The 18,078-nt window shown below is 37.0% G+C and overlaps 1 protein-coding gene across 1 annotated transcript in view; it reads left to right on the plus strand.

The window, feature by feature from the left end:
• Positions 1–18,078, plus strand: part of PROS1 (protein S) — a 70,124-nt gene that overhangs the window by 33,165 nt on the left and 18,881 nt on the right. Inside the window, exons 4-9 of the mRNA XM_040980612.1 lie at positions 5,861–5,947; positions 8,956–9,078; positions 9,894–10,025; positions 12,814–12,939; positions 15,182–15,303; positions 17,344–17,459. Coding sequence (XP_040836546.1) covers positions 5,861–5,947; positions 8,956–9,078; positions 9,894–10,025; positions 12,814–12,939; positions 15,182–15,303; positions 17,344–17,459 — 706 coding nt within the window. The remainder of the gene's footprint in view (positions 1–5,860; positions 5,948–8,955; positions 9,079–9,893; positions 10,026–12,813; positions 12,940–15,181; positions 15,304–17,343; positions 17,460–18,078) is intronic.

The following is an 18,078-nucleotide window of genomic DNA, read 5'->3' on the forward strand; positions in this document are numbered from 1 at the left end:
GAGTGAACCAGTGGATGGAAAGTATCTCTGTTTTACTCTTTCTGGCTGTAACTCTGACTTTCAAATGAAAAAGAAAATAACTTGATGAAGAAATTCATAGCAGTAAATAAAATAAGGCAATATGCTAAACGCTCTTAGTAAAATATATCATGTTAGCTTTATTCATTTTTCTTTCTTGAATTCTCTTTTGTTTCTGTCCTTGTTCTAGATATACAAATCAAAGAATGCCTTTTCAAATTGCAAAGAGAAAAAAGAAAAGAGAGAGAGGAAAGGAAGGGGAGAGGGAGAGGAGAGAAGAAAGAGATGGGAAGAAAAAGTCACAGAAATACAAGATTTGGGCTGTACTCACAAACCTACATTTTCTTAGCTGTTTCTTGTTAAACAAATTAGTTAACTTTTCAGTTTAATTGCACACTAAAACAATATTTTCTAACTTCTGACATCTTGGAATGTCAAGTAAGTATATGTATGAAAATATATTTCTTTTCTAGTGTACTCAAGTGCAACTGTAAAGTTTTTTTAAATAAATTTGTTAATTTACTTGAAAGGCAGCATTCAAGAAAGATTTTCCATCCATTGATTTACTTCCCAAAGGGCAATAATGCCTGGATCTCCCTCTGGCTCTTCCCGTGGCTGGACAGGACTCAGGTATATGAGCTATCATATGCTGCCTCTTCAGGCGCATTATCAGGCAGCTCGATTGAAAGTGGAACAGCCAGGACTTGCAAATTAACCCTCCTGAGCTACTGCTTACCAACTGTGCCACCGTGCCAACCACACATGTATTATGATTTAATGGACAGATCCTATGAAACAGATATACTTGTAATTATGGTTAGTTTGATTTCAACTGTATATTTTTATCTCTTGTTTATAACAATGTTTTACATTTCATTAGAAATGAGAAAAAAAATGCCCTGCTTAAATTAAACTTTTCTGTCTTTTGTTGTGAATATTTTACAGGCCAAGAGCAGTGATTAGAAGAAAAAAAACAAACGTATAAATTTGTTCCTGGTAATATTATTAATAGTTTTAAGAAATTAACATAGCTTATCCTCAGAGCTAATAGTAATGAAATAATGTTACTCAAGAAATTGGGCTACTATAGCCCATGTTTGTTTGGACAAGTTTTGGGCTGAAGACTTCCAGGTTTCATAAGTCCTTTCTGTCAGTTCACAATAAGAAGTGCGAGAAACCTAGCATAGAGCAAAGGCTTGCTTGACTTGTGTGGGGGGAAAATTGAAATAGAGTGCTGAGGCAGCAGTAAGAGGACCAATTGGAGAATTTGAACAATGACCTAAGCTCTCAAATAAGAAAACAAACATCCCAGTAGAGCAAGCACTCAATAAAAATAAACAACAATAATACAGACAAAAATAAGTTAAATGCAAGGACAAAAGAGAGGCTTAAAAAATACCAAGTTCCTAAGCTAGACTGATTTCTGGTGAGGGTAGTCAAGGAAACAAAAAGAAAAACAAAAGGCGAGAGAGGATTTGCAATAGCAAAACAGCTTGTGATGATAGTATATTGTAAACTCATGTAAATTTGAAAGATTTATTTTATTTTATTTTTTTATTGGAAAGTTAGATATACAGAGGAGGAGGAAAGACAGAGAGGAAGATCTTCTGTCTGTTCATTAACTTCCCAAGTGGCTGCAATGGCCGGAGTTGTGCCGATCTGAATTCAGGAGCCCAGAGCTTCTGGGGCTCCAACGCAGACGGGTCATCCACTAATTGCTTTCCCAGGCCACAAACAGGGAGCTGGATGGGAAGCAGAATCTCTGGAATTAGAACTGGTGCCCATATGGAATTCTGGGCAAGTGCCAGCAAGGACTCTAGCTGCTAGACTACTGTGTCAGGCCCAACACATAAACATTTTAAAAGATAATTATGGGGCATGTGTTGTGGCAGAGCAGGTTAGCCTATGGCTTGGGACAACCATATTCCATATCAGAGTGCAGATCTCTGCTAATGTGGTTGGGAAGGAGCAGAGCACGGCTTAAGTGTTTGACACCCACATGGGAAACCTGGATTGGAGTGTTTTGGCTCCTGGCTTCAGTGTGGCTCAGCCCTTGCTGTTGAAGCCTCAGGGTCAGTGACTAGTACATGGACAGTATCTCTCTCTGTATGTCACTATGTATTTCAGACAAATAAGTCTTTCAAAAATAATCATAAAACAGCTATGTGAAATATGTATTTGTAAACAAAATGAGAATGTTCCTAGAACAATATCTAACATCTACAGTTTCACAGCAATCATGGTTATACAGTAAATGCTAAGCAAAGTAAAACCATTGTCTAAGTTCTCCCTGTTTTCCCCCATATCCAGAACTATCACATTTTACAAATAATTCATGCAAATTTAATGCTTTAATTTCTCTCATAAAATTGTTTTAGGAGGACCTGGCACAATGGCCTAGTGGTTAAACGCTTGCCTTGCATGTTTTAAGATCCTAAATGGGCACCAGTTTGTGTCCCAGCTTCTCCCTGTTTGTGGCCTGAGAAGGCAGTGGAAGATGGTCCAAAGCCTTGGGACCCTGCACCCGTGTGGGAGACCTGGAAGAGGCTCTGGAGTCCTGGCTTCGGATCAGCACAGCTCTGGCTGTTGTGGTCATTTGGGGAGTGAGCCAACAGACCATCTTTCTTTGTTTCTGCTTCTCTCTGTTATTCTTCCTTTCTAATAAAAATAAAGTAAATCTTAAATAGTAGAGCAGCAAGAGTTCAAACCTGTGTTCATATGAGATACTGGCATTGCAGGCAGAAGCTTGACATGATAAAGAAAAAAAAAAAAAGGTCTTAGGAAATTTAAGGAAGAGAGAGGAAAGAGAGGAGTAAAAAGAAGCCAAACAAGGTGGCAAGATATATATGTAGATATCATAATTTGCAATTGATATAATACACCACTAAAAGTACTGACAGTAGATAAAAGGCTAGAACAAATAAGAGATTCAGATAACCCTACATTTACCATATAAACATTCACAGTTTTCTCTTTATGCAAGTGATAGCCAAACAGAAAAATAAATGGTCTGGGCCATTTATGACAGCATTAAATTTATAAAGTACCCTGAATTTTTAAAAATGGTTTATTTTTATTGCAATGTCAGAGATACAGAGAGGTGGGGAGACAGAGAGAAGATCCTCCATCTGATGACTATACTATTGTAACAATGTGGTGAAAATCAGTTGGAGGTGTGGGGGTTTGGGGAGTGAGTGGGGATCTCAGACTCCATGGAATTGTAGCATAAAATTCAAAATGCAAGATACAAATAAAAATTAAAAAAACAACGCATCTATGGATGAAAAAGTTAAAACCCAAAGACATAGAAGATGAACTGAAATAATGAAAAGACATTTCATGGTCTTAAATTGGGGAATAAACAGAATAATCCTGTATTTTCGTCTTCTTTTTAAGGAATTCAGTAACATCAGTCTAAGGTATAAATCAAAAGGTAGAATCTATCTCCTTTCTTGCCCACCCCCTTGAATCTGAGAGTACACTGGGACCTCTTTGGTCAATAGAATATTGTGGAAGCAGATCAGTACCTCTAACCTGGCCTAGCAGCTTCTGCTTTCTCCTGCTTGGAAACTGCCTTGAAAGAAGTGCCTCCGGGGCCTGGCACACTAGCCTAGCAGCTAAAGTCCTTCCCCTGCTCACGCCAGAATTCCATATGGGCGCCCGTTCATGTCCTGGCAGCCCTGCTTCCCAGCCAGCTCCTTCTTGTGGCCTGGGAAAGCAGTTGAGGACAGCACAAAGCCTTGGGACCCTGTACCCGCGTGGGAGACCTGGAAGAAGCTTCTGGCATGGAATTGGCTCAGCTCTTGCTGTTGCAGCCACTTGGGGAGTGAATCATTGGACGGAAGATTTTCCTCTGTCTCTCTTCCTTTCTGTGTGTCTGACTTTACAAAAAAATAAACCACCACAGACTTCTAAAAGAAATAAAGGTACGTGGAGAGGCCCTGAAGCAGCATGGGCCATATGGCCAGAAAGATGTCAAAGTGTGTGTGCTATCAGACATGCGAGAGACAAGCCTTTTTGGAGGTAGATCTTCCGTCCCTGTCGCCAACGAGCAGCAACACCATCTACGAGGCACACTCTTGAGGAAAAGCCAGAACCGCAACCAGACCCCACACTGCCAAAAACGGCTGCTTCTATACTCTTTTCTCCGCTGCTTTTTTTCTCCGAAGGTCTTAGCTTTTCTCTGCTGCTTTTCTCCCCGTTCTTCTCTTGTAGACCTTATTACTTTTGTACCCTTCTCTGCTGCTTTTCCTATTCTTCTCCCCATCTTCCTCCTTCTCATCCCCCTCCTTAGCTTTTACCGGTTGCTTTTATACTGTTCTCTACCAATCACTTCTCCCCATGGGTCCATTGGCACTACCTGATAGGCCAGTAGCAATGACATAATGGCAGCAAGGGCATCAGCCTATCCCTGTGACGACTTCTTTACCTGCTGGCGAAACCAACCTCGCCTCCTGTCCCTGGGCCAGCCGCCATCCTGCCAGGGCCTTTCCTATTCTGGGGAGCGGCTTCAGCACCCTACTTCCCACATCTCCCCTCCTTTTTAATGGCTGTGCATGCAGCAGAGACAAATAGTCCACCCAAATGGTTTCTAAGTAATAGGTCCACAAGTCATGAGCAATGTGGAATGATTTTTTTAAGATATTCATTTTCATTTGGGGGATTGTTAGTAAGTGAAAGACAAAGTACTACTTTTAAAGTAAAACAATGTGAGAATCTTTTATTCCTATTAAAAATCTGCTTGTGGCACTAACTGACACCTATGTGTTTTAAAGCCTCCAAGTGTTTTATCTCTGTTTGCTAACAGTATTCTTCAGGTTGCTGTATCTAATTTCACAGGATGGTTGTGCAGAACAAAAGGAATGAAGAAAATCTGTTGTTATTTTGAGGAATTATACAAACATTATTCTATTAAGTGCTGGCATTGTTAGAATTGGGAATGGCCTACAGCAACCAGAAACACTAGGTCATTCAAATGACTGAATTATAAACACTCTCTAAATCAAGTTCCGTTGATAGGATTAAGTGTGCATCACACCCCTGCTCCACAACACAGCTTTCAATGGCTACAATATCCCTGCTAATCTAAGTTCTGCCCCACTTCTAGCTTTAAATTTCTTCTTCAGCTGAAAGAAAGAAAAAAAAAAACAAAAACAAAAACCTGCTTGTAGTTTTACAAACTTTTCAAAAACTGTTAGCATTTGTTATGGTGTGCGGGCAAGATAACATTAGACATGTCTAAGGTTTTATTAAGGAGTTTTTATTAACCAAGCTTGGTGATAACAGAACATACTAAAATAACAGATCAAAAGTCCAATCAAAGCAGTATACAGGGACCATGCTCAGGGGGATTACCTGTCCTGTATCAGACAAGAGTCAAGGTGCCAGAGTAACTGGAACAGCTGACCCCTCCCACCCCCTCTTCACAGGCCTTTTAAAGGGGCTTGTGAGGGGAGTGGTTACACAACAATGCAATGCCCTCTCCTCTCAGTTGTTAGCTGAGTCACAGGTGGGCAGGAGCAAATACCTAAGTGTTGTGAGTTATGGAGTTAATTGGCGCTCATTGGGATGGGCAGGAACAGGAACTGGGCTTATAGCTAAGAAGACTAATTGGACTCATCTGCATCCAACATCCAAATTAGGACCTGGGGGGAAGAGTATACAAGGAGGGGTGAAGGAGCAATCACTGGCTGCACTCCATAACACATTGACCTTTTTACTTGTGAATCTTGTTGTAAACATCCTGGAGCATCAGCATGCTACCTCTTGACATCATTTCTACAATGACTTCAAATCACATAAGCGTGTTCTCTAAAAAGATTGCATTTGTTCTTATTTACAGCTTGTCTTGGCATTTTCCGTACCAAATTATTTGTTGCTGCCCGCCAGTCAACTAATGCTTACCCTGACCTCAGGAGCTGTGTCAGTGGTAAGTAACTTCTAGCACTGAAGTTAAAGACAAAACATAACGAGCTGTGCAGTAAAGTCCGCTCATGTCAACATAAACTAATGAATACAAATCAACAAATGAGCGCATGGAGGTGTGTCCAGTAAGGAGGGATTTCCAAACTGCATTTGAAATAAGGTTTTTTCAGTTGTAAATGCTACTCTTTTACTCAAAGTGGATTTTTCATTTAATGGATTTTAAAGTCAACAGGGTCATTGTTTCATTGATTTTAGTCACTGACCACAGGATTTTTATTACCAACAGCTTTATTTAGACTTGTTGCATAATCATGGACTACAATCAGATAATAGAAAAGTATTCTTCTAATTTTGGCATCAGTAGCGTAAGTGAGGAAACAGTCATGTGAATCAAATTAGCTTTCTTATTCTCAAGTTCACAGAGAGCCTAATGATGGTTCTGGTAGACTATTTTTCTACAATTTACCTGTTTTCTAGCTGAGGGTCAGAGAAAAACATAAAACTAAAATGTATAAATTGGGGTAATTATTTAATGAATATTCTGGAACACTGGCATCATCCAAATATTCATTTATCTACATTTTCCCCAAATGATTGTAATTATCTGTAAGTAAAACCGTTAGCTTGAACATATTTATACTAGTTTTTTCTCTTTTAATTGGCCAAAAGACAGGAAAGTAATAGTTTTGATATCAATTTCCTGTTTGTCTATTTTCTGTAATTTTACTAATATCCATTTTATTATCAATTTTCAAACACTTGATTACTTATCAGAAAATGTGTTTATTTGGTAACTAGAAAAACAGGAAGGTAAAAATATAAAGAGAGCTCTTTATCAAGATTTCATTCCCCAATGAAATCTTGCGTTGGGCCGGAGCCAAACCCACGAGCCAGCAATGCTCTCAGGGTCGACCAGGTCAGTAGCATGAAACCAATGTTTTAGCCAGTCCTGCAAATGTCTATATTTAACTAAATTCTGGAATCTGGAGCAAACTTGAATATCAAGCCCAAGTAGTCTGATGGGGGGGGTCACAGGTGTCTTAAGTACTAAGGTAAATGGCCATCCCAAGAGACCTTTTTAAAAATTATGGAATTGCTCATGTGTTAGCTAGGATATGTAACTTGTTTGTAAAACAACAGAAATTCCTTCTGGCTCCTTAAACCAAGGGGAATATGTTGGGAGCAGTAGATTAAGAAGCCTTGAGAAGCAGCAATGTGCAGAAATGAAGGGATTATTTCAGTGTCTGGTAAAGGGAAAGAAGCCAAAAATACGTAAAGAAACAAACAGGTGTTGAACTTTATGAAAATAAACAGGGCACTGAAGTTGAGGTTCATGCTTTCCATGGTAATAATATTTCTTCTAAAATCTGCTTTATTTTATGTTAATAGTCATCTTAGCTCTCTTGATAGATATTTTCATGATTTGTTTTTCTATCCATTACCTTAACATATGCACTTGTAGGTTCCTATTGAGTGTTGCTATTTAATCCAATTTGAGAGTTCTTATGTTATAATTGTAGAGTTTCACTATAGATAATTTATCTAATGCAAATATGGATGTGACACAGTTTAAATTTATTCATCTCTTTGCTCCTTGCTTTTCCCTTTTTCCCAGTATTAATACGAGCTAAGCAAGTCCCATTTTTAGGGGACAGAGTTGGTTTCATTTTATTACATTATTGGCTTACTATTTATACCTCTTAAAGTTCGTTTGTACTTTTTCCTAGAATCGACAATATGCATTTTAATATTTTGATAATCTACATTCAAGTAATAATATACTACTTTACTTTTAACTATGTACTGAAAAAAACAAACAATACTACCTTTCAGTAATAGCAGAAAAAGATTGTGATACTTTAAGTTAAGATGAAGTAATGGTATTAGATATCCCTTTTGCATTAACTAAGTAGAAATCTTATCAAATATCTATGAAAGAACATTTTTTATAAATTGAACAACAGACCACAAAGTACTGTCATTGTAAGAAAAGGGAAATAAGCAGAAATTTTATTTTCCTGGGCTATAGATTTTGTTGTATTCTTCCAGTGTTTGCATTTTTTCGGATACTCAGCTAAATTACTCAGAATAAATTGAAACAAATATTTTCAAGCCTGAATTAAAGTTATCTTAGAATATAATAGGGTAAACCATTGATCTAAAATGAATTTTGCCCCAGTAAGAAAGCTATATATTTTGGGGTATTCTACCTAAGGGCCTTTGAGAAATCTTCTTGATCTTGCTTGTCTGAAATGAGCTGTTTTACCTTTTGGGAGTTTTTGAAGTTGTTCTATGCGGAACACTATCCAATCAAGGGCCCTCAAAGATTTTTCTATAGATCACAGGAGTTTCTATCGCTCGCTCTTTTTTTTAGTCTTTTTTCTCTCATTTCTCCTTTCATTTACAATATTCTGACTGAATAATTCTAGTTTGGTCTTTCCAACATTCACATTTTTAAGCCTGGACGACCATTCAGCTCTATTTGAGTTCCTTATACCGTTGCATGGAAACTGTTTCCAGGCAATAAGAGGGTGCACATTTACAGCTTACCTTGTTTATTTCTTTTCTCTCAAGAATAATTTTATTCTGCAACTTATTCGATATTTTAAAACCATTATTTAGTATATTTTGAGTTTTAATTATTTAAGGCAAGAAGACAAATGTGATTTCTGTGATTCTATTTTAGGTCAAAAAAGAAATTCTAGTCTCTTTTCTACTAATTGTGAGAATAGTATTGGGTTTTTTTGCTGCCTAATTGGATTGTTTAGGAATCAAAAAGGTGTCTAAATTCCAGTTTTAAAATGTTTGCATATTTGCAGTATAGAAGCAGTGTGCTTTTACAAAAAAAGTTTTGCCTGACATTTTTTTTATGAAAAAGAACTATTTGGAGGAAGAAGTTGTAATTTTTCTTCTTTGACACTAGGCTTTGTGAAGAGAATTTCTATTAAAAGTCACATCATTTTATTTCATTGTGAATTGATATAGAAATTAATAGCCGTCTGTTTCCTTCAGCGATTCCAGACCAATGCAACCCTCTGCCATGCAGTGAAGAGGGATACCTTAGCTGCAAAGATGGACAAGCTACATTCACATGCATTTGCAAACCAGGCTGGCAAGGAGAGAAGTGTGAATCAGGTATGCATATAAACCCACCTGGCTCATCTGAACTGGAAAAGTTCACTGAAGGATAGATTACATTAAAAACCATTTATTTGAACGGTGTGGCCAGTGGCCTTCAGAACAATGTGCTCAAGTGTGATTGTGATTACTGCAATATATATCTCACCCATTACTCACCATCTGTGAGAAAGACAAATTGCTGTGGTAGTGGTAAGAGGCACAATGACAATGTGAAAGAAACAGATGGAAGACAGCCTCAGAGGCAGGTTGACCTAAAGCGACTACCTTCCAACCAGCAGACATACCTCCTACTCCATTCTCTGCTCTTCCTCCTGCAAGGGTGACAATCTCAGCTTCCCCCAGTCTCCTAGCTCTTTCTTAAACAATGCCAGCACCCCACATGGGAGGCCCTCTTACGGCACCACTGATGGGCCTTCTTCCTGAGATGTTGCTAGTGGGACTTGCTCCTGGAACCACCGATGAGAGGTCACAAGACAATGAAATGAGTGCCCCAATAGTCAGATCTCTTGCCCATCTCGGATGATGCCAACTCATTTCAGCCAAACAGATAAGCCTGAAGGGGAGGACCTCTTTGTGGCAGCTCTGTATCATGTGTTCTGCTTCACCAAGAGATCAGGGTATCATGACTCCAGATGCTTGCTTACAGCAACAAGACTTGGTGCTCCCTATTCCTATCAGAGATAGGCTTTGGAGGGAAGAAGTAAGATTTTTTAAAAAAATGCAGTTTTCATTGGTAGTGTGAAATGTAAAAATAAAATGATCAACTCTTTTAGCTAATAATAATAATAATTTTATTTTCCCCGTTTTAGATATAAATGAATGCAAAGATCCCTCAAACATAAATGGAGATTGCAGCCAGATTTGTGATAACACTCCTGGAAGTTACCAGTGTTCCTGTAAAAGTGGTTTTGTTATGCATTCAAATGGGAAAGACTGTAAAGGTAAGAGAAAGAAGGTGAAGTAAGAATGTTTTTAGTGTTTGAGAATAAAATTCAGGCAGAGGATGTTCCCCAGGAAGTTCTTGGAGAAACAAAGTGCTTATAGCAGACAAATATTTTTATCCACCTTAAAGCTTTGCGATACCTTGGTGTGTCTGCTTAGTTGACTGGAGATAGGAGTATTTGGCAGCTACTTTTTCTTGTCTGTGTGCGGAGCATGTGTGCATATTTCCACGGTGAATTCCATTATAAAGTGAGATTTTAGTGCAAGTCTTTGCATGCTTCCAATTTCGCAAAGTCATTGTTTATCCTTTGTTTTCAGACATTATGTTACCATTTCCTTTAATATGATGAACATTTATTTAAAGAAATCTGCCACTCTTTTGGTAACCAGCTCATGTTTGAGCTTTGCTTCTCAGAAATACCTTTCTGAATTCCAAAATAAACCCTTCTGTTGCATTCCCATTTCCTGTTGTGGTTTTGGGTAAAATGAAGACAACCCGGTTTTCTTGCCCTTTATACATTTTAAACTATCCTTGATCGTAACTCTTCCTTCTTGTTAGGATTAAAATAATTCTTGTCAGTTTAACATTTTCATTTTATCACTCTATTTTTACCTTTTTCTCTCTGTGTAGTTTTTTTTCTATTTGACTGCTCTATCTTCAGATTTTACTGTTAGGTATATGGGTAATTAAAAATTAAAAATGAAATTTCATAGCTGAGAATTGAAATATTGCCTTGAGAAAATGGAAATAGTTAATAGAAGTTTTTTTTTTTTTTTCCCACACACTCTTCTTTTTGTTTAGTTGTTGGGTTAAAAAAAAAAATCAAACAAGTACATAAAGTGTAATTTTTTTAACCCTTTAAGTCTGTTCTGCTATATCTCCAAATTGGGTTCATATTTGGGAATAGTCCCTTTCTGTACTGCAGTTTGTAGCGTAGGATAGGTTACTGTATTTTAAGGACAGTTTAATGACTCTAAAGCATACTGAATCAACTAGCAGTTTCTTTTAAACCATTATCCAATTTTTGTCAATACATATTTGTTATGTGTTTGTTTGAAGGTATGCTTGAGTTTGGTATTCTAATGACATTATTATTTGAAATACCAACTAAAAAAGACCATCAAAAGTCTAAAATACTATGTACAATCCATAAACGAATATTACTCACTCACACTTCTTTTAAGATTTATTTATCTTTATTGAAAAATCAGATATACAGGGAGGAGGAGAGACAGAGAGGAAGATTTTGCATCCACTGATTCACTCCCCAAATGGCCGCAACGGCCGGAGCTGTGCTGCGCCCAAAGCCAGAAGCCATGAGCCTCCTCTAGGTCTCCCACACGGGTGCAGGGTCCCAAGGCTTTGAGCCATCCTCCACTGCTTTCCCAGGCCACAGGCAGGGAGCTGGATGGGAAGCAGAATTGCCAGGACATGAACCAGCACCCATATGGGATCCTGGCGTGAACACGGAAAGGACTTTAGCTGTAGGCTACTGTGCTGCATCTACCCACTCACACTTCTATATTTAAATACTCAAATAGCCTGAGCTTCTGAAAAGCTCATGACTGTTCTCTAGTGTAGTTAGCCCTTCCCCTCTGAATTATCAAACAAACGTATACAAAGGATTACACAAGCATCTCATGAATAAAGTCCCTGGTGAGCAGAAATCATATTTTTCATTTGTATATCCTTTTATCTGTCATACTTAAGTGATAGAGTACAGAACTGTTAGAATATGATGATCCCAACGGAATCTTTGCCAAAATGTGGATAAGTTTAGGATCAAGTTACCCAAAATTTTCTAAAAATGAAAACTAAAACTTGTCGTCAGACATTAGGTGTCACTGTAGAGTCAGGAAATGAGGGAACTTGGATGCACACCCCAGGTAAGTCTGCACTCAAACAACTCCAGTTATGGCTTTATTTTGAACGTATCGATTCCATAACTTCAAGATAATGAAATATTTTAAGTTAATTCGGGGTTGATACATTTGACATGCAGAAAAATCCCCTTACCATAAGAGAGATTGTTTTTGCCTCAGTTTTTCGACTTATGTCATACATTTTGCCAATTAGTCTGAGAGGAACAAATTATCAACTTTTTTATAATCCAAATACATTTCTTTCATCTGGATTTATCTTTGTCCACAAAGTGGAGATGAGAGATCAGTAACAAGAATATCATTTTGATCTGTTTCTGTCACTTGTCTTGTTTGCCTCAAACAACTGGCTGCATGGTTTTTCTGTTACTCTGTTATGTAATAAATGCTTTTGAAATTACTGAAGCTTAGATTAGTTTAATTACAGCTTAGCAAATATTGTGAGATTACTCAATGCCATGAAAAATTTGAGCCTATACTTGATATTTTAGGCAACAATAATGATGTAAAAATTAGGTATCTGTCTATTTCTAAAAAATAGTTAAAACATAACCTCATTCATTTTTTTTTAAGTTTATGATAATATTGAGTGAATCTATTTTGAAGAGCGTATTTCAGGAATGCATATTTAGGAGTACATTTAGTAATAAAATTTATTTTCCTACTATAGCCTGGTAGATAACAAACTAACTTAATTTCACCTCTCTATCAAGGAACATGGTAAATATCGCTGAAATTGTACAGACAAATCATAATTATTGAATTAAAATATGATGACAGATTTACCATTTTGTTGTTCCAAAGCCATTCTGTTGTCTCATATATGTTAAACTGGATCCAAGAAGCAGAAATCAAGGATTCTTTGGAATGGGAATTTTTTTTTAAATATATTGATTTTACTTATAGATGTGGATGAATGCTCTTTGAAGCCAGACATTTGTGGCACTGCTGTGTGCAAGAACACCCCTGGAGACTTTGAATGTGAATGCTCTGAAGGCTACAGATTCAATCCCACATCAAAGGCTTGTGAAGGTAGGACAGTGGCGGTGTCATTATGGGTGGTAGAGAGGGTAGGTGTGAAGCCTGAGCTCGCATTTAATAACACTGGCTTAGTTTAACCTCAGCAGTCAGATTTTCTGATCCATGAGGTACTTTAGTTAGCCCAGTAATCCTTGGCTTCTTTCCAGAGTGAAAGTATGTGAGACCTATGGTCCTTAGGTTTATTGTTATGTATTTCCAATTGGCTGTTTAAGCAGTTATAAGCATTGAAGATCTCCACGTGTGATAAAAACAAGACAAAGCTATTAACACTTCATTTAAATAGTATTCGGAGACATCTGGAAATTTCTGTCTGGGAAGAAAAATGCATTTACACAAAGGAAAGATATAAACTGAAAAATCTTGTGAACGAAATAATAAGCCTGGTTTATAAACCTTAGATTTATTCTAAGTGTTCCAAGGATTTTCTGTGTTTATAAAGGAAAACGATTTATTCTGAAATGGAAAACTGCTTAGTTTTGTTATCTTCTTAAACTCGTAGTCAAGCTTTAGAAATTTGAGACATACTGATCCGTGGTATTAGCGTCTTTGGGTTGGGCATATCGCCTTGGAGGTCCTGCTGCTTCCTTGGGGTGCACTGGTGCTGGCATTTCGGGGCTCACATAGCTATTAAAAGTGTTTTGATTTTGTTTTTTATTAGAACCACATATATGTTTATAGTTTGTATATGATTCATCATATTAATATTAGTTTTTCTACTGTGACAAAGTATATAATATTCAATGTGGCCTTTAAGTGATAGATTCAGTGGCATTGCTTATACTGTTGCACCAGTCTTTTTCCAAAATTTTTTCATCAACCCAAACAAAAACTGGATCATCATTAAATAATATGTTTTTCTATTACTTGCTTTTATTTAGGTGATCCTTTTTACACTTCTAATCATTCTCTCAGTCTCTGTGAACTTGATTATCTCTGCACAGTCATCAAAAGTAACCCCCTGCACACCATTTTTTCTGTATTATTCTAGAGAAATTACTGTAGCAAACCTAGGCATTTGCAGGTTTATCATTCACAAACTTCTAAAGTTCTATTCCGTGAATGACAGATTTATAAAATATCATGGCTGTATACACATATACATGTATAAATATATTATATTCAACTTTATTATTTTTAATTGACCAACCAGTGTTCAAAATCTGTTTTCAAGCATTTTATGAGAAGATATAATAACATGTATTAATTTGGGGTTTTCCCACGATCACACAATGATTCTGATGAAAAACGTTCATGATCTCAATATTAAAGGATGGAAGATAAAAAGAGCTAGATGTTAAATGACCTCGAGATTGAAAGTTAAATGTTGAATTTAGGCTCGAAAGTGGGTTTATGCATATTGCTATTCTATTTTAAGAATGATTTTTCTCAAAATACTGATGGAGAAGATACTATAAAAAATTCCATGTGATTCTGGTGCTGAGGTACAGCTGGTGAAGGTGCACCCCATTCTGTTCTTGGGAAGGCAGCTGAGGATGGCCCATGTACTTGGGCCCCTGCCACCTATGTGGGGAATTCAGATGAGTTCCAGGCTCCTAGTTGCAGCCTGGCTCAGCTCTAGTGATTGTGATCATGTAGAGGGTGAACCAGAGCATAGAAGATTCGTCCAGCCACCACCAACCATCATTCTGACTTTCAAAAAAAAATCTCAATTAAAAAAATAAAGATTTTTTTTTAACATTATGGGCAATAACATACTTTTAAAATAACTTATGAAAGGAAATAAAGATCTGTCATTAAATTTGTCAGCACTATGAATTATTGCACTATGGGATTCAAGCATTCGTGATATGGTCATTTCATCCCCTGTTCCTTTTCTCTCCCTCCATATCTTCAATTTTCCCCATTCCCATTTCCCCTCTCCCTTTCTTTGAAGTATTTGGAAATAATTATAGGAGGATTTACATAACCAGAAACACAGCAGAAACTATCAATCTTTCTTCTAGTTAACTAATCAGCCAGTTTTTATGATTGTTATGTTATTAATTGCTGAAAGTTATAAATTGAGTTTGTTATTTCAAGTGTGCTAATAAAATTAAATGAATCATATTTAATGTTGCATGCCAAATGTTTAAATGTGACTTTATACCATAGGAATTTCTTTCTGTGGGGATCTGTTATCACTGATTATCTGGTATCTAAATCCGAAAACTCCTCTGCTGATTCAGTGAGACACTTAGGAGAAATTAAGGTTACATTTTCTTCTTTACCCCAGACATAGATGAATGCTCTGAGAACATGTGTGCTCAACTGTGTGTCAATTACCCTGGAGGCTACTCTTGTTATTGTGATGGAAAAAAAGGATTCAGACTTGCTCAAGATAAGAAAAGTTGTGAGGTAAACATTCTACAACGCTAAACTCATCTCTGTCCTCACAGAGAGATTCAGGTATTGATTTTCACATGGTTGAGTAAGTGAGGACAGTACAGATGTTCTGCTGTAATTGCCGCAGTTCCAAAGCAGGTTATGAGTCACAATCTCTTTCATAATTATGCTCATGTAAGCTGTAAACATTGAGGATAATTAGTGGCTGGGGATTAAAAACAAGAGAAAGCTATGGGGGTCACAGTTTAGACAGCCCTCACCTACAGCTTGTACATTGACAAAAGGCAAAGTGTGTGTACTTACTGAAGAAATCAAGAATGGCTCAGTTTAATCCTCCTCCTCTAACATAGCAATCACCATAGGGACCTTAAGGAAGGCATTTTGCAATGTCTACTTTTTTGTCCACCACGGACAAGTCTGATCACGCCTCACACACATTAGGACTTGTAGGTGTTCAGAGGCGTGTCCAGGTGAAAACACTTCGTCCGAGTGCGGGGTGCAGTGGGGTCAAGTGTATCAGACTTTAGAGAGGACCTTGTTCTACCATGTCTCACAAGCTTTGCTTTTAGTTATTCAGATTTGTACAGAGTTGTCCCAGGATTTGAATGTTGTGGGGGAGATTCTAATTTTTTTTCTCCTTTGAAATAAACAAGCCAACATCTGAAACTATTTTGCTGGGCTGGGACAGAGTATCACGTGTTAATGATTCTTCCCAATTCTTACGTTTATTTTTAACAAGTGAAATTTATGTGCAGTCCATAACACATTCTGAAATGATTACTTATAGATAGACAAATAACATTTGCATCTGTCACCAAGGAAGAGTTGTATTTGTCCAGAAAAAAATATTGTTATTCCATGTTATGCGTCATAAAGGGAGATAAGCTAGTTGCCATGTGTACTAACTTTGATGCTACTGAAATGAAATGCTGTCCCGTGTGAATGCCATGGGTTGTAATTTAGTTCCCAAGTGTTGCTGCAGTGTTTCTTGCCTTCAACTACATTTGTTAGATTTATTAGGAGGAACTAAATGTTATTTCTGTATGTAATTCCTATGTACACAGTTCCTCTCAAATATCCTGATATGTCCAAGGTTTACTTCTAAAACAGCTCTTTATTTTTTAATTTCATTTTTTTTTCATTTTTATTTATCTGAAAGGCAGAGTAACAGAAAGCAAGAGAAACAGAGAAAAGAGATCTTCCATCCACTGGTTCTTTCCCAAATGCCCAGAACAGCCAACGCTGGGCCAGGCTGGACCAGGGGCCTAGAGCTCATTGCATGTCTCCAGGGATGTGGCAGTGACTCTGTTCTCTAAGCTTCCGCCTACCACCTCTCAGATGTGTTCATAGGTAGCTAGATGTGACGGTGCAGAGGTGACTTGATGCCAGGCCCTCTGATCTGGTAAGTGTGCACCCCAGCACTGGTTTGCCTTGGTTTGCTGTGATATTTTTCTTGTTTTACTTGTTACTTTTTGTTTTCATTACTAGAAAATAAAAATAATACCACATGTGATTACTCTAAAATCACGATTTTGAAAATTCCCTGGAGACTAAGATGATAAATGTATTCCCATTAGGTTTTTGAGTGCTCTACTTTCTATCTAGACAGCACAGTATTGCTTGAGAAATCTCTATCTAACAGGTAAATGAGTGAAGGTCTCCGTTGGTACATTTACTTTTTCATTAGTTTCTGACTTCAAATGAAACTAAATTTTAGGTATAATGCATGGAAGACATCATACCTGATCACTAACTAGTGTACTTGAAGAGAAATGTGTTTAGGACAGAGATTTGAAAAAAAAAAAAACCTATTAAGCACAAAATCCTAAAGCCACACATACTGAACAAGACTTTTAAATAAGTCTAGTCTTGAAAGCCATGCTGATGCATTCAATGAGGAATTCAAGGGATCACTTTGTTATTTCCAAAGATATTCTTTTTTTCTGAGTATACCACAGGTGTATATTAAGGACCAGAGAAACAATACACAGTTTGACAGATACTAAACAAACAACCTACTCATTCTGCTTGTTTTTTGTTTTGTTTTTCCAGACTGTTCCAGTCTGCCTTCACTTGGACCTTGACAAAAATTATCATTTACTTTACTTGGCAGAGCAATTTGTAGGGGTCGTTTTATATTTAAAATTTCGTTTGCCAGAAATCACCAGGTGAGGTACTAAACTCATTTATAATTTCTGAAGGTTAATAAGGTTCTGGACAAAAGTCACTAAAATGTTTTAAAAACAATGTACAAAATTGTACTTCATCTTGGGTAATTAAGGTATGTTATCAGTCAGATAATTTGGAGAACACCAAAGTCAATTCTCTCCTTCACTTAAATAGTTTTCATGCTGGCACCTTTTTGGATCATTCTGGGTTTACCTTCACTGACCATCACTTTACCTTAACCTAACATTATTCCCTCTCTAGTAAATGCACATTTTCCCCCCAAACAGGAGGGTAGATACCATACATTTGTGACATTATGATTGTTCCATATATAGAGTATACTAATAAATAGTAAGATTATAGAAAACACAATTTTAAAATATCACTATAATTATTAAGATTCATAAGGCTACTTAAATAGTATATTAAAAGGATTAAGTGTTTTAATTGCCTATCTGAATGCTTTGTCAATTATTCCTGTAGCCACTTTGATTTTAGGGGGAAAACACTTAAGTTTTTGATTCGTAGTTCTACTTAAATCATCAAATTTTCTCAATTTTACATGTACAAACTTGAAAAGAAACAAATTTTGTTGGAATAGTGGGAAAAATGAGTTTG

The sequence above is a fragment of the Ochotona curzoniae genome, unplaced genomic scaffold, assembly GCF_017591425.1.
Source record: "Ochotona curzoniae isolate NIBS_2020 unplaced genomic scaffold, NIBS_Ocur_1.0 contig_3498, whole genome shotgun sequence".
Lineage (NCBI taxonomy): Eukaryota > Metazoa > Chordata > Mammalia > Lagomorpha > Ochotonidae > Ochotona > Ochotona curzoniae.